Genomic DNA, 21944 nt, shown 5'->3' on the forward strand with positions numbered 1-21944 from the left:
AGTTACTGCTCGCATCACGTTTAAAACTCTCCTGCTCGTTTACAAAACAGCCACAGAAACGGCCACAAATGACCTAAACTCTCTCACCCCGGTCTACACGCCCTCCCGCCCACTACGCTCTGCCAATGGAAGGCGTCTGATCCAACCTTCACTACAGGGCCCTCAGGGCGCACTCACACTACTCAATCCGTTCAGTGCCTAAGCACGCTTCACCCTTAAAGTCCAGTCCGTTTGACTAGTGTGAGTGCTCCGATCTGTGCTTGAGCACACTACACTTCCTTGGCCCTGGCACGCTTTGAAGAGGTGTGCTTCAGCACGGTACAGTTCATGCACGAGCACAAAGTGGACAGCTTTCATTCAGGAGAAATCCCAGAGTGTTCAGTCTGTATCTGACTAACATGACTCAGCATGAGACACAAAGTCAGGAAAGTAGCTGTCATGTTCTCTGCGTTGTTCTCCGACGTGCAGACGTGGACTCGGCCGTGCATCTCTTTTTTTTTTTCCCACCGAGTCCGTCTGTTTGTAAACACGTTTCATTATAGCATAAAGCCATAATGCATGTGCTGTATTATGAAGTTATGTACAAGAGGTAACCTTGCTTAGGCCCGATTTGTCTTGCAGCAGTGTGACCGCAGGCCGTGAAGGCCAGCAGGGGACAGGGGAGGAGGGGGGGTAATCATGCTTCAGTACGGTACGGATTGAACAATGTGCCCCCGCCCTAAGGGGCATCATCAAGCTCCCACTTGAGCAGACTCTGTCTTCTGAGGGCCTACTGGACTTTTAAGAACTTCTTCAAGACCAGGTGACCCGTGTTGAGTAAATCAACATCACCTGCAGAGCTGCAGAACAGGGTAACATACAGACGTAACACAACATTTGGAGGAAACTTCATAAAATAAAACAAAAACATTTGATTCAATCTCCAAGGGGATTTCCAGCATATATAAAATATATTGATGAGGAACAAATTTAAAAAAAGACGATCAGAGGATTTGAAGTCAAAATTCTTGAGTATAATCTCGTCCAATCCCAGGTCAGTTCTTACCGTGTACTTCATCTGGAAGTTCTGGACCAAGTTGAGGTCGACGAACATGCGGATCGTACCCAGCGTGGTTTCAGCGTCCGACAATTCAAAGTCACTGAAGCTGAAGTCCAGAAGACGCAGCGACTGAGCTGACGGCACTGTGGCTACCTTCAAACACACACAAACACATAAAACGCAAACGTTATTACAATCAGAGCCGATGTGGGTTTCAGCCACATAAACACATGGATATGGAAGTGGATCATCTGCATACATGTTTATAATGTAACAGATTCTGAATTGTTACTTTGCTGATGTAAGTGCAGTTGCAGTTACAGTCCCAGCTCTGTATGTGTCACACACTGTAACAGCCTCTTGGGTTGATTGCACCCGAAAAATCAAGCCTGTGTCCTAGATACCGAGTGACACATTCCCTCTCTGGCTCCCGGGAGAAACCACTTAATCAGGTTATGTTGTTAGTTCAGCCACTTCGCTGAGAGGAGAGAACAGAACAGGACCTTTTGAGACAGTCAGGTGGTGTCACTGTTAAAGCGGAGACCGGTGTGAGAGCCAATTAAAACAATGATGAGACTGTCTGGCTGCATGGGGACGCTTCAGTGTTTTGTGCACTTTATTTAAAAAGTGAAAAAGGCCAAAGATCACACAAGAGGATTAACATAGGGACAGGCATGAAGCTTTCCTTTCAATATGCATTTTGAGAAAAAGTCAAAATGTAGAAAATGAAATTGAAACAATTTTGAGAATAAAGACAAAATTATCGAAACATTTCGACTTTTTTCTCAAAGTGCATGATGGGAAAAAAAACCTTCCTCCTCTCATTTTTAGCAGGCTAGCTAGTCAGTTAGCTAACAGGATGTATTTATTACCTTGTACAGTATTTTAATGTATTAATTAAAAAAGTGAGAACAGAATCAATAAGGAGGGAGACAGTTGTTTTCTAAGAGTCATTAAACTGAAGCTGTCGAGCTGCGGAGGAGTCGACCCTGTGGAGACGTCTGAAGGACAGTTGGAGATTAATGAAATAAAAAGCTTTTATTCAAACATGGCGACGCAGGAGCTGCAGAACCGTCCAGACTGACTACACAGTGAAGTGTTTGTGCATGAGGAGGTCTTTAACACTGTTCAAGTACAACACTGTCTGGTCTCTCTGTGAAACTTTGCATACATCAGGGAAATATCTGATGTGTGAAACTTCATCTACTCTCTGCCTCTGCATCACAAACTGCCTCTGTGCTGTTTACACTGAACAAGCACCAACGTATACCGCGCAGCACTGGCTAATTCATCTCAGATAAATGTACTCAAGTAGTTAAGTTGGTCCTGAGAAGGAACAGGACAAGCAAGGTTTATTTTTAGGCGCTTCATGCTTTTATTTAAGAGACAGGACGGTGGATAGAGTCAGAAATTGGAGAGAGAGAGAGAGAGAGAGACAGAGAGAGAGAGACAGAGAGAGAGAGAGAGAGTCCTGTTTCTACTCAGGCTCTTATTGGCTATAGTAGCCCAGGAACAATGAATGGAAATTCCTGATTAGTCACATGAGGTGTCAATCAAAAAGTCAGAGTGCATGAATTAGTGCAGAGAAATACAGTTCATCACAGATCACAAAATGGCATGGTTGAGAGAGAGAGAGAGAGAGAGGGAGAGGCGGGGGGGAATGGCATGCAGGAAAGGAGCCACAAGTCGGATTTGAACTCAGGCCGTCCGCTTGGAGAACTATGGCCTTCGTACATTGAGTGCATGCAGAGAGCTGAACTACCATACTGTAGATAGCAGGAGTGCAAACCCCCCAGGGTGAAAACAGATGTTTCTAAAAGAGAAACACAGAACCGTAAACCTTTGTTCACTCTAAAGGTCCTGACACACCAAGGAGATCGTCGGCCGTCAGTCCTAGTTGGACCGTCGGTGAGCGATCGTCACCCTTGTTTTTGTGACGTGTCAGGCTCCCTCGCTATCCGTCAGCCTTTCTTTTGGCCGATTCGACATGTTGAATCTGTGTTGGCAGTCGGTGAGAGGAATCTCTCTGATTGGCTGTTGGGAGGTTTCATTTCTCTCCAGCTCTCTCAGGTTCTGTAAAGCCCCTTGAGCATGCCTCTGTAGTATCCATGCTTTCACCCATTAGTGCGGTTTCTCCTTATTTGTCTTCTTTTCTTTTTCCACTTAAAGACCAAGAGCTGACAACACCAGCGCCATTTTCAACTTTTTATCAGACATTATTCTCCATTAGTATACTACCTATAATACGAATGGTGAGCGACAGCGGTGTGAAAATTGTCTTCTCGTATCATAACAACGGACTACCGTCCCCTGCTGGCATGGAGAGTTAATTCCTCTCACGCATGAGCAGAACGTACGTGGTGGTTTTTTCTTAATTCTAAGATATCAACCTTTGAAAGAGCGTCTGCAAGGAAAGCAGCCATACAGAATGACCTCATGTTCAGGCAAACTCAGCTTCCTCTAACCCTCAGGGTCAACATCTGCCTGTGTGTGTATGAATGTGAGAGTGTGTGTGTCAGTGTGTTCGATCCTGCATGCATGCTCAGGCTCTGATGCTCGTGTCGGCGTATGAAAGTGTGTATTTTTATATGAATAAATTTGAATTTACCGCGGTTACCTGGAGTTCCCGGGACTCTTCATCTGCAGCAGAGGCGTGATACGACAAGACCTGGAACACACAAGAAACGTAAAAACATGAGCTATACACACACACACACACACACACACACATTTTGTTTAAAATATGATATCGGGGCGGCAGTGCCTCCGTTGTAGAGTCAGATAACTTTTAGGTTTGCAGTTCAATGTCCTGCAGTCCAAGCGTCCTTGCGGTTTCTGAACAGCGCTGTAACCAAGCTCCACCATCTTTACGGCCTTTGTACTTCCCCCCAAGACCGCCATCATCTCTTTTTTCAGCTTTATCTCAGAGTACATTTGAGCCCTCTTTGATGTCTGCTGGATAATAACGGTCCAATTTTGGGCCATTTTCAAACCTTCGCTGTGCTTCAGCCCGTTCCTGTGTTAACGTGATGAAAGCATGTGAGCGCCAGTCTCTGAAGCACTGATGATACTTCCTGACAGCAATTTACACTTTTCCCTGAAAAATGTATTAAGTGGAAATCAGACGAAATGGGAGGGAGAAACATTTACATTTCAAACATTCTCTTTTCCTATAATTAATCTCTCTCTCTCCTGTCCGGGCTGCAGCGGCCACATGCACATGAGCAGCAGAGCAAACGGCACAGAGGTTAATTTGTTCCTGCCTAGTCGGAGCGAGGTCTGGCCGAACCGGGACGAGTGGAGGCTGCTGGGCTGCAGAGGAGGCGGGCGTCAGCTGCAGCCGAGAGGAGACATCACCCCTGGCAACCTGAAGCTGACAGCTCCACCATGGAGTGTGTGTGTGTGTGTGTGTGTGTGTGTGTGTGTGTGTGTGTGTGTGTGTGTGTGTGTGTGTGTGTGTGTGTGTGTGGGCTCACTTCTAATGAGTTTGAGCGTCACACAGGCTGACGGCAGGAAAAGTGTCGAGCAGCAGCCTGAAATCGTCCTGCATCGTCCTCATCACTGTCACTCACACGCCCACATGTGGCTCTGCAGGAGATGCTCTCACGCACACACACCATGCACTTCAATATATCACGTCCCCTCGCCACTACAACGCAATCTTTTACAGCTAATCTACCTGTCACATCCAAACGCTCCAACATGTCAAGGCACAGACACTTTTTTAAAACATTTTCTCACATACCTGATAGATAATGATTCATGACATCATAGCGCACTTTTTTTCCTTTTTTGTATCCATCCTACTTTTTCCTGGTTTGATCAAACCCTGCAGCTCAACTGAGGAGACGTTAAATTAGCATAAAGAAAAAAGCTAATCGTGAGGTTTCTGGAGACGCAAATGGATGTGTACTTGAGAAAATATGAAAGATAGAAGAGGAGGCAGCGTTTGAAGTGCAAATGAAGTTCGAGGAAATGTTAAAAAAAAGAACCATAGGAGGGTAAAAAGGTAACCAGACTATCAAGACGGTATTAAAGAGCAACTACAGCTGAGAATAATGAGTTTCTCACATTCTTATAGAACGCTCTTCTCGAGGTCAGGATGTCGTTCTGGAGAGCTCTGCTGTGATTCGTTCTTAAGGTATCTAGAACGACATCTTGACCTCCAGTGTGATATCACTTTTATAAGACAGTTATTCAAGCAGAGAATAATGATGAAAAAAAGGTCACATATTATTTAAAATCCTCTTCTCCATGTTCCTCTAACACTAATATGTGTCTCTAGTCTGTCTACAAACCCCCCAATGATGAGAAAAGTCTTTGCCTGCTCCAATTTTCAGAACAAACAGGCTGTTTGGAGATTTTCCCTTCATGACATCACAAAGGGCAGTAACCCCTCCCCCAGGTGGGTGACACTCCCACAGCTAAGTGTTTGTTCTGCCCTCTGAGTCTGCCTTCTCACCGTAAACAATAGGACATGGAGCAAGAAAGACCGAGACACCCAAGCCCCTTCCAGAGAGGGGGCGTGGTCAGACACAGCTCATTTACATATTTAAAGGTACAGACACAGAAACAGCTTGTTCTGAGCAGGGCTGAAATAGAGGGGTTTATAGTCATGATCAAATACAGGATCAGAGTGGATTTAGAACAAGAAACTTCACACACATGTTTTGTGGAGCTTTGAGACTTATTGAAACTGGTTGAAGAGGAGGAGGATGTGTGACCTTTAAGTTGCATTTTCAGTGTGAAGAAGTGTGTGTGTGTGTGTGTGAGGCTGACCTCCAGAGTGACCTCCTGCTTGGCCCTGGCTCTCTCCACCGTTTCGTACATCTGTGTGTTCTGGATGCCGAGGCCGCAGAAGATGGCGAACGCCTCCAAGAACTGCTCGTCGTTCCTGTTGAAGGCCTTCACGCTGCCTAACGCCTCGTCCATCTTATTCACCAGCTGACACACACCTGCAGAGACACACAGGGACACACATGATACAATATATACAAACTGGCATTTAAAGGGTTAATCTTTACATTCATAATAACCAAAATCAATCAAAACGATTTCGATTTTTTTTTTTTTTTTTAATTAAATAACTGGAGGAATAGATGAAAAAAATGTGACACACATGACCATTTGAACATTTTGTGGTCATAACAAGTAATAATTAGTGCATTTGTTAAACGACACAGGAAACAAACATGGCGTCTGTAGATCAGGGGTCTGGAGCTCCACGTGTTAGGCACTTTTACCAATAAAGTTTGAGACCTCAGAAAGCTCCCCAATTTTTGTGAGCCAGGCTTGGACATATTGAACTTCTCAAGTTGAATCTTGAAAATCGAGTTTGAGGATGTCACAAAGTCTGTGTTTTAAAGGTCCCATATTATGCTTTTTCTGGTTTTATATGCTCTTTAGTGTGTTTTCCAAGTGTCCTGTGCATGTTTAGGCACATCTATGTGCAAAAATTCAAAGTCTGCGGAAACGCGGCTTCTCCTACGTCCTCCTGTTAGCTGCAGCATTAGCTGCATGTAACGCTCGGTCGAAAGTTTTTGTCAGTGTGAGATCACTGATCTAAGCCCATTGGCTCGTTGTGGCAAGCCCAGCAGCTCATGTTGCATGCCCATTAACTTCTGTAGCACGCCCACGATATGCCGTAGCCTGCAGTAGCACAGTAGTGCTAAGGTGCTAATGTTTTTGCTCCCTGGCCGTCGGAGCCAGAGTGGCTGAGCGACTGACCAATCAGATCAGACTTGGCACACGTGGGGACTCTGAACGTGGTCACTTCAGAGCCTTAGAGAGAAAGTCAGAAGCGAGCCGGTGCATGGAGCGGCAGTACATGAAAACAGACACTTTTTTCAAACTTTAGCTATTGTGAACATACTTTAGTAGGTACATAGATTAAATATACGAACCCCAAAAAGGGCATAATATGGGCTCTTTAAGCTGAGTCATTATCTTTATTTAAAAAAAAAATCTGGAACCAAAAGTAGACACAACCAACCAGCCGCATGAACACTCAACAGACAATCAAGCAGCTTGACTGGAGCAGCCCCTCTGTGACTGTAGACTGAAGAACGTCTCGTCCTATCACTGACTGTTTGTATGATTTAAAATGAGATATAATAACTAGCTTCTGTCTACAGCTGGACTTTCACCTATAAGGCAGAATATTGCATCTCTTATGTATTCATGAAGCGTTAAAGAAGCCAGGAGGACGCAGAACATGGGAGCGTGATGAATGGAGCTGCTTTGATCTCTCTCGTCAGCAGGACTCTTAAGAGACGATGAGGAGGTTTGATCCCCGGAGTCGTTACTCATCTTCATTTCCAACCAATGGAGCTGCGATCAGATAATTAGGCCGATGATAATCACTGTGATGGATAGAGTGGCAGGGCCATGAACAGACAGCTAATAAAAGTGCTAATGCTACGCTGGCTTGATGTTTCCTCAGGCCGCCAGTTTACGATTGTTAAAGCCTCTAAGTGTCGGTGCTGATGGAACATCAGAGCCTTCAAATGTGGCCACAGAGACGCTCTAAATGCTGCGCTGTTCACCTCTCTCTGGTTTCGTTCATTTATGAGGCTGACAGTTTCAGTAATAAAAATATACTTTAAAGGAACATTTCACCTTTAATTTCACCAAACTTGAACATCCAGTGAGCCTCTTTCACCAATGTATTCATACGATTTTTCTTAAAGGTACAGTAAGTAGTTTTCTCCTTCAAAATAAAATACAGACTTATGCTTCTGGGCCTCCATACATGTGTGCTGGTGACTGTGTCTGCAGAGACTCTGTCCTCTGACTGGATTTTACTGTTCTGGTTTGTCCTGGTTGACTCGGGACGTTTCTGGGTGGGGAGATGGTGTGTTTCCTCCAGCCAATGAGAGCGCAGCAGGTGAGTTTAGGAGTGGATACAATTCAGTGATTGGAAGCGATTCAAAGCGGTGAATATGACGGCACTGAATCCTAAAAAAAACCAAAGCAGATCCTGTCTTTTCCAGATGAAAAAGAGGAGGTGTTATAAACCCAGGTTTAGTACTTCAAAGGGAGATTCTTCAAGACAGAGAGAGAGAGAGAGAGAGAGAGAGAGAGAGAGAGAAGACCTTTACAGACATTTTTTTTCTTCAGTGCCGTCAAAGGGTCGTAAATATCACGGCTTGAAATGGCAGTTTGAAAAGGGCTAGAGAGAGAGGAGAGAGAGAGAGGAGAGAGAGAGCGTACCTATAACTCTGTCTTTCTTGCCGTTCCTGATGGGTGTGCAGAGCAAACTCTTGATCTGGTTGCTGGTGTGATTGGGGTTTTCATCCTGCCAGAGGAAAGAAGGGATCATTACTCACGTTGGGGATAGAGGAGAGGAGAGGAGAGGAGGAGAGGAGAGGAGAGGAGAGGAGCGGAGAGGAGAGGAGAGGAGAGGAGGTTTACTGACCGTCCAGGGGAATCGTTGGTCCTTGGTGACGTCTGTGATGTTGAGCGGCTGCATGGTGTTTTTAACATACTGGGCGTACATGTAGTTAATCTGACTGACGTCACAGTCCCTGAGGAGACACAAGAACAACACAAACAACCTCTTAACTAACAGTGTATAATGAGATCACACCACAGAACTCTGTGTGCACATATACAAGTGGACTCAGCAGAACCAGGAGACACTTTGACTTGTTTACCAGAGTGGTACTTTTAAAGTCCTGCAGAGCTTCTGTCATTGCAAATCATCAATTTCATATACTGTACTTGTTGCTTAGGATGGATAAACTTCTTCTGGAGTCCAAATGTATAACCAAGTGGAAACCTGGTTAGTGGAAACCTAGCTCTAATTTCCCTCAGAGACATTTATAGATTTAGTTTTTCACCCAGCTTCTCCTTAGATTCAGTCTGGCATTGATGAAGAGCTCAGGGGCTAACAACACTGAAGAATAAAAAATACTGGTTATTGAGAGAACTGCAGCCCTGTGTCCACGCCGCAGCCTGGTTAGTGTCTGAAAACTGAAGCTGTCAGTGGCGCCCGTCAGCGGTTAATAAATGTGTTTGTTGTCTTAAGCTGCTCCGAGTCCAGCCACAGAGTCGACTGTAATTCTGCACCGTGGATGATGATGGAGACTGGATATGTAAACATAACATGAGGTTAAGGCAGAAGCCAGGGGATGTTGGCTGTAGTACCGCAGGGGGACAGTGTGTGTGTGTGTGTGTGTGTGTGTGTGTGTGTGTGTGTGTGTGTGTGTGTGTGCGTGCGTGCGTGCGTGCAGCAATTTGATCATATTTGAAACCGTGAAAATACATTAAAAAAAAATACAATAAATGCCCTTTAAATATGAGTTTGGCATTCCATCACTGCAGATAGGAATAGAAGTGGTGTGTGTGTGTGTGTGTGTGTGTGTGTGTGTGTGTGTGGATGTGTGTGGCTCAAGATTCCAGCTGTCCCTCAATGAACAGAGTTATGTTTTGGATGACTTTAAGACTTCAGGCTAATTATAACAATCTGTTCTGTCACACACACACACACACACACACACATGCACATGCACACACACACACACACACACACACACACACACACACACACACACATGCACACACACACACACACACACACACACACACACACACACACACACAGCTCTGATTGACGTGCTGCACAGTAAGTGCATTTGTGCTCCAGTTTAATTACAAAAAAACACTAAAAATCCACATTTCCTCTCCCTCTATGATTGACTGAAACGAGGCCACAGAAAACAGCCGCGGGCGTCACTAACAACCATGACAGCGCTGTGTTAGCTTTCAATTTCAGGCCCACAATTGAACTCCAGATCCAGAAAAAGTTAATTTGCCCACTTTGTCAGAGTGAGCCGCTCCGCCCTTCACATTCCTGAGGGCTGGCTCGACATCGCTTCGGCTGGACTGAACGCTCTTGAAAAACAGACGCCGTGTCGTTTGGGAGGCCGCAGCTGGAGGTTAATGTCGCTATAAAAAGCCTCCTGCGGTTCCAGACGGTCAAAGCTGACATCCTGCAGTACCCTCCCCCTCCTGCGGTGGCCCAGTTTGCTTTGTGTCTCCGCCCCTCCCAGAGGAAATCCAGCACATACACACAGCGGTATGTAAAGGCCGATCTAAACACAGGGGGGGGGGGGGGGAACGTCCAGGAGAGCAGGCGGTACTGGACAAGATAAGACATCTGCTTTGTGTCGGCGCTGACAGTGTTGGGATTTTTTCTCTCCCCCAAAACATGACGCTCACGTCATCTGACAGGTCCATCTGCTCCACAGAGAGGAGGAAATCACAGACAGGGTGGACTGATTTGATGTCTCCAAACTTCACCTCCACCTGGAGCTGCTCTGACAGCGAAGACAAAGTCAGACGTGATAGAAAGTAAAGCTGGTGACCTTGTTCCTACAACACAGAGATTAAGTGTAACACTGCGTTTCAGACGCTTACGGCTCCAAAGATCGCACATCATTTGTCCCCACTATCTGCCCAACCTCAAAGTCTAACTCACAAAGCATACAGGCAAAAAACCTTTCAGCCCCAAAAAGACGCCCTGCTCCGTGCAGTTTGCTCCTGTGTCGTGTCTGAACGTGGAGGAAAAACTGTCTCCACTTTCACTCTGAAATGAGCTGCACTCTCGGGCTAACCGAGAAGATGAAGACTTAGGGGAAACTTTTTCATCTCTATGTAGAGGTCACACTCAAGGTTTACCGTTTCAGGCAAAGCTTCCCTTCTCACTGGAGCAAGCAGGGACAACTTGAGGGAAAAAAACAACAATCTCATCCTAGTCGTCTATGAAGGATCGGCTCCACCGCGACCCAGAACGGGATCAGTGGTACAGGTGATTGATGGATGGATTTGAGACCGATGTGGCCCGAGCAGATCGAGGCATGTGTCATCACTCTTAACACACTTCATACCACGTGAAAATATGGCAAGATTAGATGTTCAGACGGGGAATCTGACAGATATTGGCCCGATGAGCTTGTACTGTGTACCCTGATTAGCTGCATATCTGTCTTTATCTTCTGTGTGGTAGAATGTACAGCATGCAGTGAGTCTTTGTCACAATCATTTCCAATCTGAACAAGTCAGTGGCACAAACAACTTCCTGCGGGTGACTTCCCCACAGGATTACTTTGCAGCGGTTGCAGCCACGATGTTGCAGCCGGCCAACACAATCTGATGGACCAGTGTAAAATGGATTGAGCCTTTTACCCAGAACTTCACGCCAGATAGGCGTGCATTGCGTGTCAGCTCCGCTCCGTCCATCAACACCCACAGGCTGTGTTCTCAGCGCTGCCTCTGGGTGCACCGTGCTCCGGCATCCTGCTAAAACAGAAGCGTTGGGTATCCGCTGTAGAAGAGTCCGGACGGCTGGAGCTGGGACGCAACGCAGCAGAGCCAGTGGAAGCACACACATTGACTAAAGTAAAAAACCCTTCAGCTCTCCTGCTTGACAGAGCTGAGACAAGCATCTGGTGGAATTTATCAGGAAGTCACACATGCAGGTTCAAAAACACCCGTCTCCCTTTAAGACAAACAGATCTGGTCTCCTAATTTCTCCTAAACCTGCTCACATAACTGGTTTACTTAATTTAAAAAAATCTACTTTATTTACCTAACACATCACACTGAAGCACATCGGTCATAAACAGCATCTAGCAAACACAGCAGTATAAACACACACACACACACACACACAGAGTCATATTGAGCTACAGTCAGATTAAGATTGAATTCTTGATGTGTAGCAATAGGGGAGGCTAGGCCACCCTGGAGACATGAGGGGGGCGGGGGGGTTCTTAAATCAGATTACAGCGTATTCAGTCCTCCTGACTGAGCTGATGTCTGCAGCTGGAGCTTCCTCCAATCCCTCTCGTCTGATCGTGACCTTCTGCTCATCCTGACTGTGAAGCCTTAAATCATTCTGTTCTCTGATTGGCTGATTCATCTTCAATTTCTTTCCTCTCTTAGCCGGTTCTTGAACTTTTTTTTCCTCTAAAGATGAATACTTATAAATATCATTTCTTGGGAGGAAACAGGAAAGAGGAGGCTATTTTATAACTGTGTCACTTGCATACTTCACTGTCAGAGGCTAATCCCATTAGCCTCTGACAGGGACCCCCCCCCCCACCCACCCCCCTTAAATTCCTTGAACATAACGATAACAAATATCAACGTAATCTTCTCAGCTTGTACTGGGTGCTTTTGTTTCCCGTGCTGGTAAAGTTCAGAAGGCTTTACTGAACGGTTGTCGACGATCTCGAGGCAGAGAGCGCGTTTGGGCGAATCACAGCCATCCTACTTGCTGCTTCAGTAAAGTCCGACTTCATGCTGCGGGTCATACCAACGACTTTTAGATGCCCAGGTTGTTTTCTGTTGTTTGGGGGCTTGGGTCCTGTTCACTCTGGTCACTCATTGTGGCTGCTCGATTCTGATTGGCTTGAGTTTGATATGTTTTTTTGTTTTTTCATTGAAATAACTGAAAAGAAAAAGAAGACATGGGGCGCTGGATAGCCTGGCGGGGAAGTTGCATGTCCCATGTACAGAGACTGTAGTCCTCGTCCCAGGAGCCGTGGGTTGGATCTGATGCCCCCCTTGCTGCATGCTTGCCTCTCCTCCCAATATTTCCTGTCACTCTCCAGCTGTCCTATCCAATGCTGGGAGAAAATGCCCCAAAAAATCCTTACATTTCAATGTGCTTTATGTCTTTATAGATGTTTAATCTATAAAGACATAAATCATCATTTTATGATTTAAGTTATGTGATAAGTTGACTTTTATTTTGTTTAAATTTTCCCCCTTCTTCTAGGGGTTCCACAACCCCCCTAGTGCCCCCGGCGACCCCCCCTGGGGTCATGACCTCTACTTTGAAAAACACAGATATAGAGTAAAAGTTAACGGAATAATGGCCCAAAAAATCTCTAAAAAACAAAAAACAAATACTCTGAAGTAAAACAGCTTCTGCATGTATGCGACTCAGGTAGCTGTCAGACGCCATCAGCGTGCACGTTGACCTCAGAACTGATTCTTCGCCTGACAGACCACATCCAGGGCGGTAAAATGGCACACTTCATGACGATAAACACATCGTGATTGAGGAGCTGTCAAATGGACGCCAAAGGCAACGCGTTGTGCCAAAACAGGCCGACTAATGAGAGCGAGAGCGAGAGCCAGAGCCGGACGATCAAATGTCTGGGAAGCTGGCAGGTGAAGAAGGCGGACTACCTCAAAAAGGATCCGGAGAGGCTCTGCAAACGTCTGTGTGTGTGAGACTGAGAGCTTCTGTCTGCTCCTGTCTCGCACAATTCAAAGAGACTGAATGAGCACAAAGACTTTTTAAGACTTACATGCCTCCACTTTGTTCTATTTCTACGTCTATTGTAATGCATTGCAAACATCGTTGTAGATGCGACCCTACTCTGCAATAAAACCTGATCCTGCTCAGGATTTTGATCACCTCTTCATGAGGTGATAATGAATCTTTGTGCACGTGCTCATTCAAAATGTCATCCAGGAATCTCTGAGAGGGAATAGAAATGTTCTCACTGGTGGAAACAGCTCGACACCGCCTCAAGGACAATCTGGAAGAGTTTTGATTTAATGAGAGGATTCAGTGGAGGGCCTTACCTTTTGGGGGCATCCAGGACTTCGCCCAGCTCCTCGTATTCCATGTGGAAGACACTCGAGAAGGAGTTCTGCAAGAAGAATAAAGATGTTTAATTTTCTGAATTTATTACAGACTGATGTTTGGCTTGGGACGGAACCGAATTGGTGTGTCCTCGGGATGAAGCAATTAGGATCAGGTGACCGAGCTTAAATGCATACAGGATATTCGTTCAGACTGGATTACAGGCTGCAGAGAGTTTTTCTGTTCTTTCGGCCCATATCAACTTCCTGTTCCCCGCCAGTTAAACCATTAAAGCTAAGTTGTCCAAATACCCTTAGCTAAGCGGCTGGGATGTTGCTCTATCACCAATTGCAAGAAAAAATGTCTCATTCCAGTTCTTCTTCTTCGGCTTCTCCGTCCTTATAGGGATTTGTTTTGTTCCAACCTGCACGCCCGACCCCTCGCAGAGGATCCTTTTTCCAGTTTTACGAGGTGGTGGTGGTGGTGGGGGGGGGGTGCAGGATGTGAAAGATGGACGAGGCTTCTTCTTCGTTTTGGAAAATGTTTCCCTCCTTTCCCCTTTGCGTGCACACACACACACCTTCACTCTGTTGAATTAACTCGCCCTGATCCCTCTAGGTGAGAGCCATAAAGCTGCTTTAAGCAGAACGGAGAGCTGACAGTGTTATGACTTTTATTGGGGTCTCTGGCAGGCGGGAGAGTTTATTACAGGATGACACGGGATTAATGGAGGTTTCTTTCCCCCAGCGGGCAGGAATATTGTAATAAATTTAAACTTTTTCTGCTCATTTTCCTTTTTCAGTTTAGGTTTTCATGTCGAGGAAGGACAAAAGAAAAGGATCGCTGGTCCTGTCTGAGAGGGCTTTCATGACTCGTTTACACATCACAGGCACTCGGCTCATATAAGATGATGGACCGGTGGCCATTTTTTCTCCATCCACAACACAACACAGTGTGATTTATGGCTGTGAAAAAGGTCTGAGCACGAGAGAGAGCAAACAAAGGACACAATATCTCAGACTGTGCTACCCAGAGAACTGATGGTGCTCGTACCGTCCTCACAGTGTCCTCACACATTCCGAAATCTCTGCAAAATTTAAGGCTGAAGGGTTTGCCAACAAAGCCTTGTGTGATTTTCATCAGGTCGTGTAGTAACTTAACGTGCGTCGATAGATCTGCAGATTTTCCAGCTGCTCGGCCCTGACCGGTCACCTGCTGCTCCTCACAAACACAACGATTTTGTGCCGGTCTCAGACTCCCACACGAGATCTGTTTCATGTAGACACAAACACAAACAGACCCACACACACAGGCATGCCCAAAGAAATGGCTGGGACCCCTAAAGACTGAGTAAATGTGCCCTCTGCAGATGCCATCTAATCATATCAGTGCATGCATAGTGGATCAGTAGCAATAGCGCTAGCCCCCTGGCTAACAGTTGCATCCTCGGCCTGGATCCACTCAGCTTTTGGAGCTGAGTGAGAAAAGTTTGTTGACAAGTTATTGCTGCCTCCCCTCCCCTCTTTCCTGCCATCCTTATTTCTGTGCAGGTCTTGCTCTGAGTATACAAGTCTGACATTACTGGTCTAAACTTGAAGTTCAATGGGCCCGCCCATGACGTCACATCACAAACAAAATGGCTAACCCACTATGGCGGCCTTCGACCCCCGACCTTCCGGTTGACGACCAACTCGATTCTTTAGAAATTACTTTTTATATGACCGTGCTGCAAAAAATGTCTTGCTTTAATCTTTTTTTTAACCATGTTCCTGCTGTCGTTCTTTTCATTTGAACAAGTACAAGAAGCCGTTATGAATCATCTGGTGGGAGATGGGAGGTTTGGTTTGGGTCGGGAACACAACAACAACGTATTGTTCTGTATCTCATGTTGAAGTGAGAGGAGGAGAGATGGAGAGACAGAAACGAGGAGAGAATAGAAAACAGAAGGAGTTTTAACAAGTGTAGAGATTTGTAAGACACACACACACACACACACACACACACACACACACACACACACACACACACACAGACACACACACACAGACACACACACACACACACACACACACACACACACACACACACACAGACACACACACACAGACACACACACAGAGACACACACAGACACAGACACACACACAGAGACACACACACAGAGACACACACAGACAGTCGGATACACACACACAGACACACACACACACACACACACAGACAGTCGGACACACACACAGAAAAACACACAAAGACACGGACACACACACACCTGAATCCAATTGAAGAATGATTTCTTCTGGGGAGAGTTAAACAACTGAGGTGAACAAAACAAACCCAGTGGTGGGCCAGATGTCAAACCCCATCATATTATATTAAAACACACACACACACACACACACACACACACACACACACACACACACATATATCTTACAAATCCCAGCAAACTCTGACGGATTCTAACCAAAATCAAACACATTCACACTCATATTGATGTTCCCAATTAGTCGACCCACACACTGCAGTAAAACACAGACAGTAAACACAGGCGGCCATCTTCACATCTCTCTGTTCCTGTAGCGTGCAAATGATAAAAAACAGCTCTCTCGTTTTTCTAGATTTCTTGCAGGGGAGGTTACATTCAAACTGACGGTCCTGTTTGAGAAAGAACAGATAGCTAACACTGACACCTGTATACGGAGCGCCATCTGGAAGATAAGGACGGTACAAGTTCCTAATCTCAGAGTAAATGTTTAGTAAGGAAAGAGAGAGAGAGAGAGAGAGAGAGAGAGAGAGAGAGAGAGAGAGAGGGAGAGAGAGAGGGAGAGAGAGGGAGAGAGAGAGGGAGAGAGAGATAGAGAGGGAGATAGAGAGAGAGGGAGAGATAGAGAGAGAGGGAGGGAGAGAGAGAGAGGGAGAGGGAGAGAGATAGAGAGGGAGGGAGAGGGAGGGAGAGAGAGAGAGAGATAGAGAGGGAGGGAGAGAGAGAGAGAGAGAGGGAGAGGGAGGGAGAGAGAGAGAGAGATAGAGAGGGAGGGAGAGAGAGAGAGAGAGAGAGAGAGGGAGAGGGAGGGAGTAAGAGAAAGGGAGACAGCTGGTCTGACAACGCAGAGGTCATTGGAGGGACACACACACACACACACACACACACACACACACACTGTCTAATGAGGTGGGCTAGTATGGAGCATATGGATCTTTCTACATATAGTACATGAAATAAAGCCTCTGGGTTCTTCAGATGAAAGGCTTTGTCACTTATTTCTGCAGGCAGCTTTGGTTTAGTAAGTCCTGCTTCGGTTGGAGTAATCCCAGGGTGAGTCTGCAGGGGGCGCTGAACAGCTTGTTCTGCAAATCACACGATAGTACCCCGAGATCAAACCAAGAATTTCACCAGACGGCTTCAACCCTCAACATGAGCCGCTGAAACCTCTTACATAGACTCTCTTCTCCCAGACCTGGACAGCAGCCCTCCCCTGGCAGCCCTGCAGCATTCTGCCCCCCCCCCCCCAAAGGCTTCCAGAGAGCTGGCCAATCAAAAGAGTGTGTGCACACAACCGTTGAAATGAGTGTTTTTTGACTCACAGACTCCAGCCTCCAGTCCTCCTGTACTGTACTCTGAACGGATCAGGTTTTAAAAAGCTGCTTTCATGACCATGTTTCAAACCTGAGTGTGCAGCTGAGTGGGTCCAACCCGGTTCTCATAAATACCAGACGGAGTTAAACACAAATGTTTTGTAACTGGATATGAACCACTTCAACGCTGTGACATTCCCCCCGGCCAGTTAACCTTAACACAAATATTGACTGTAGAATTGGCCGTGCAGCTGATACTTTGTGAAACCAATATTTAGAATAACTTGACGTGCAGTAATGCGAGCCGTCAGCCCGGTGGAATGAGTTATAACTCACTGTTACTGGGATTGGTGGGGAGGTTGGAAACCACTTGGTGCAGTAATCAAAGTTAGATAATAGATGGTATACCTCCCCTTAGCCCTCCTCTTATCCATTGAAGTCATTAAACCATCGTTAACTTCAACCTTCTCTGACATGTTTCTATAGGATCCACTGAGGACTGCAGGGCGAAGAAACATCTGAGAGAATAAGCAGGTTTATAATGACATCGAGAAACTCTCCGTCTCCTCTGTACACAGCCTCTCTGTCCTCCCCTGAGTCTCCGCCTCGCTCTCTGAGCTCTGCTGTTCGTGCTCGCCTCCTGCTCTCGTCATGTTGACCGCCGTACCCTCCCGCTGCAGCCGGTCCATAAACACCGAGCGCAGCACAGAGGAGGACACAGGTGGTTTCTCTCTTCTGGGACTTTAAAACAGCTATTTTTAAAGTGTTGTAATTAGAGTGTAGAAACTACAGGGGAGTGTCGGTGGTGTTTGAAGGCGTAATCCTTTCACAGCATGAAAGCTGAAGAGTACATGAGGCGTGCACACAAACCGCTAGGCTAACGGTGCTCGCAGTTTGAGAGATTTTTTAAGGAAGTGGACGACGTATTCGACTACCAAAATAATCATTACACAACATTTAGTCCAGACCCAGTTTTCTAATAAGACAAGAGGTGTTCCTTATTTTTGCTGTAAAGTTACCTTCCAATGTCCATGTTTCAACTCAAGTTCCTTTGCTTTTCCGAAGGCCGTGCGTCCCACCCCACTGCGTCTGTTTCTTTCTTTTTTTAAAGGTTTATTTTTGGGCTTTTTATACCTTTATTTCAGTGACAGGACAGTGGATAGAGTGGGGATTAACATGCAGGGAAAGGAGCAGCAGGTCGGATTTGAACCCGGGACGTACACTTTCAGGACTACAGCCTCTGTACACGTGGAGCACGAGCTAACCGCTGGGTCATCGGCGCCTCCTGTGTATGCGGTAAAACGGTTACCAAGCTGTTCTATCAATCTACCTCAGTGTGTGTGTGACAGTTAATTTGCTGCCTTCTCCTGAGTGTGTGTGTGTATGAAGTGTGTGTGTGTGTATGAAGTGTGTGTGTGTGTGTGTGTGTGTATGAAGTGTGTGTGTGTGTGTGTGTGTGTGTGTGTGTGTATGAAGTGTGTGTGTGTGTATGAAGTGTGTCAGTATGTGTGTGTGTGTGTGTGTGTATGAAGTGTGTCAGTATGTGTGTGTGTGTGTGTGTGTGTGTGTGTGTGTGTGTGTGTGTGTGTGTGTGTATGAAGTGTGTGTGTGTGTCTGTGTGTGTGAGTGTGTGTGTGTGTGTGTGTGTATGAAGTGTGTCAGTATGTGTGTGTGTGTGTGTGTGTGTGTGTGTATGAAGTGTGTGTGTGTGTGTGTGTGTGTGTGTGTGTGTGTGTATGAAGTGTGTCAGTATGTGTGTGTGTGTATGAAGTGTGTGTGTGTGTGTGTGTGTGTGTGTGTGTGTGTGTGTGCGTGTGTGTGTGTGTGTGTGAGTGTGTGTGTGTGTGTGAGAGTGTGAGTGTGTGTGTGTGTGTGTGAGAGTGTGTATGAAGTGTGTGTGTGTGTGAGAGTGTGTGTGTGTATGAAGTGTGTCAATGTGTGTGTATGAAGTGTGTGTGTGTATGAAGTGTGTGTGTGTATGAAGTGTGTGTGTGTGTATGAAGTGTGTGTGTGTATGAAGTGTGTGTGTGTGTGTGTGTGTATGAAGTGTGTCAATGTGTGTGTATGAAGTGTGTGTGTGTATGAAGTGTGTGTGTGTATGAAGTGTGTGTGTGTGTGTGTATGAAGTGTGTGTGTGTATGAAGTGTGTGTGTGTATGAAGTGTGTGTGTATGAAGTGTGTCAATGTGTGTGTATAATGTGTGTGTATGAAGTGTGTGTGTGTGTATGAAGTGTGTGTGTGTGTATGAAGTGTGTGTGTGTGTATGAAGTGTGTGTGTGTGTGTGTGTGTATGAAGTGTGTCAGTATGTGTGTGTGTGTGTGTGTGTGTGTGTGTGTGTGTGTGTGTGTATGAAGTGTGTGTGTGTGTGTGTGTGAGTGTGTGTGTGTGTGTGTGTGTATGAAGTGTGTCAGTATGTGTGTGTGTGTGTGTGTGTGTATGAAGTGTGTGTGTGTGTGTGTGTGTGTGTGTGTGTATGAAGTGTGTCAGTATGTGTGTGTGTGTATGAAGTGTGTGTGTGTGTGTGTGTGTGTGTGTGTGTGTGCGTGTGTGTGTGTGTGTGTGAGTGTGTGTGTGTGTGTGAGAGTGTGAGTGTGTGTGTGTGTGTGTGAGAGTGTGTATGAAGTGTGTGTGTGTGTGAGAGTGTGTGTGTGTGTGTGTGTATGAAGTGTGTCAATGTGTGTGTATGAAGTGTGTGTGTGTATGAAGTGTGTGTGTGTGTATGAAGTGTGTGTGTGTATGAAGTGTGTGTGTGTGTGTGTGTGTGTATGAAGTGTGTCAATGTGTGTGTATGAAGTGTGTGTGTGTATGAAGTGTGTGTGTGTGTGTGTATGAAGTGTGTGTGTGTATGAAGTGTGCCAGTGTGTGTTTTTCAGCAGCTGGACGCCCTGCAGGAGGAGGACAAGCCAAAACAAATGTTAATGCTTACAGAGGTGTGTGTGTGTGTGTGTGTGTGTGTGTGTGTGTGTGTGTGTGTGTGAATAAAGTGAAGGAGACAGTTAAAGTATAGAGAGTGTTTGTATGAAAACATGGTCTGCTACTGTTCACTCGGCTCTCTATATAAAACACATTTCCACCCGCAGACTAAAATACCTCTCGTCGTTTTCTCCTGTTCGACTTGATTTCATTTAAAGATCTTCATTTTCTCTAAAGCTTTTCAGAAGCTGCTCCTTCTTCTTTTATGACACCATGGATGCAGACTTTGAGATGAAGCGCTTCATTCAAACGTCGAGCACAAAAGCGATGAGAGAAAAAGTTCCATGTTGAATCTTTTTTTTTGTTGTCCTTAAAGACGTCCAAAGGAAAGACATTTTTAGACTTCCTTAAAGGTTGAGCCGTCTCTTCTGATTAAAACAAGTCAAGAGGAGGAACAGATATTTTACCATCTCACTTTGAAAACAACTTTTAAACCTCATCCTCGAGTCCTTCCCTGTGTTTATAGATCTTCTCTGCGGTGTCTCCAGTTTGTGCAGAATGCTGCTGCACGCCTGCTTAGTAGGAAAACATTACACTGCTGCACAGCCTGGCCTCCTGTCTGTATTAGGACGGATTTTTAAGATTGTATTGATAGTTCTTAAGGTTTTAAACATATTGGCTGCCTCATATCTTATCGCTCTCTTGCACTGCTAACAGCTCTGAACTGAACTGAGGAAAACTGCATTTTCTTTTGATGCCCAAAACTCATGGGACGGATTCAGATTGTCCCTCCTATCCCCTTCACTATCCTCTTTACCTTAACATCATGAGGTTAAGGAAAGGTGTTAGGAGAAGTCATAAAGGAATAAGGGAAAGGCGACCACGGTTGCTCTGAGAATCCGACCGCTTTTCCTCTAGGCTAAATGTTGCGGCCGCAAGGAATTGTGGGACGGCATTATCTCATCTCCTTTGGTAAAGGATGGTCAGGTGTATCCTATGCTAAAGGAGGTTATAAAGGAAGCATTGACCCACCTTTCCTTAGCTTTTAGAGAATTCAAACGGCTCTCATCACGGGTCATTTCCCTCAGTTAGGAACCTTCCTGAGCAAAAAAAGACAATTCAAATGCATCCTTGGAAAAGTCCTCCAGCCCAGTTTAAAGTCGACATTATCCATCTTTACTCACTGACACAACTAAATGATCCATCTGCAGAAGTCCGATGATGATGAGCGTTTGTTGTCACATCTGTATCGAAGTTAACAACAATGTGAAAAGAGACAAACATGCTGTGTTTGTTCTCTGCTCCGCAGCTCTGAATCTTTTGTTTGAACATCCACATACAGTGTTGTGAGTCGTACAGCAGCGTTCACCAACACCATCATCACTCACTGCCTCCACACTGTCTCAGCTCACTTTGTCTTCACTCTCCCAGTGCGTGCATATGTCACTGTTATCATTTAGTCCTGACAGCTTATCCTGCTCTGTGTAGGATCCTGTATGCACACAGAGAGAGAAGCTCTCTTTGTCTTTGTTTGCATCATTCAGATGCTGCTCAGATATCTAGTTAGCCATCTGCATTCCAGGTGATCCTGTTTGAGTCGTAAAACAAGCCGTTTTCACATCTGCAGTCCTGATAATATCTAGATCATTTGAGGAGGACTGCTCTGGGGATTATCCTGACCTGACTGTATCACACATGCACCTCACAGCGGGACACTTTCCCTGTCAGACAGGAGAGGAGGCTGGAGGAGAAACTCCAGGTGAAGTCCGAGTGAAACATTTGCGTTCACACATGCAGCTCCTCTGGGA

General features: G+C 45.7%; 1 protein-coding gene across 4 annotated transcripts in view; it reads right to left on the bottom strand.

The window, feature by feature from the left end:
• The window catches only part of pde5ab (phosphodiesterase 5A, cGMP-specific, b), a 75866-nt gene that overhangs the window by 19795 nt on the left and 34127 nt on the right, over positions 1 to 21944 (bottom strand). For 3 of the 4 annotated variants that reach the window (XM_061031360.1, XM_061031361.1, XM_061031358.1), the window contains exons 8-13: positions 13643 to 13710; positions 8457 to 8565; positions 8252 to 8336; positions 5819 to 5994; positions 3648 to 3707; positions 1046 to 1192 (exon numbers count right to left, since the gene is read on the bottom strand). In XM_061031360.1, the coding sequence (XP_060887343.1) occupies positions 1046 to 1192; positions 3648 to 3707; positions 5819 to 5994; positions 8252 to 8336; positions 8457 to 8565; positions 13643 to 13710 (645 nt within the window). The remainder of the gene's footprint in view (positions 1 to 1045; positions 1193 to 3647; positions 3708 to 5818; positions 5995 to 8251; positions 8337 to 8456; positions 8566 to 13642; positions 13711 to 21944) is intronic. The other variant, XM_061031359.1, reaches the window with a different exon arrangement.

This window comes from Labrus mixtus, chromosome 23 (genome assembly GCF_963584025.1).
Source record: "Labrus mixtus chromosome 23, fLabMix1.1, whole genome shotgun sequence".
NCBI classification, from domain to species: Eukaryota; Metazoa; Chordata; class Actinopteri; order Labriformes; family Labridae; genus Labrus; species Labrus mixtus.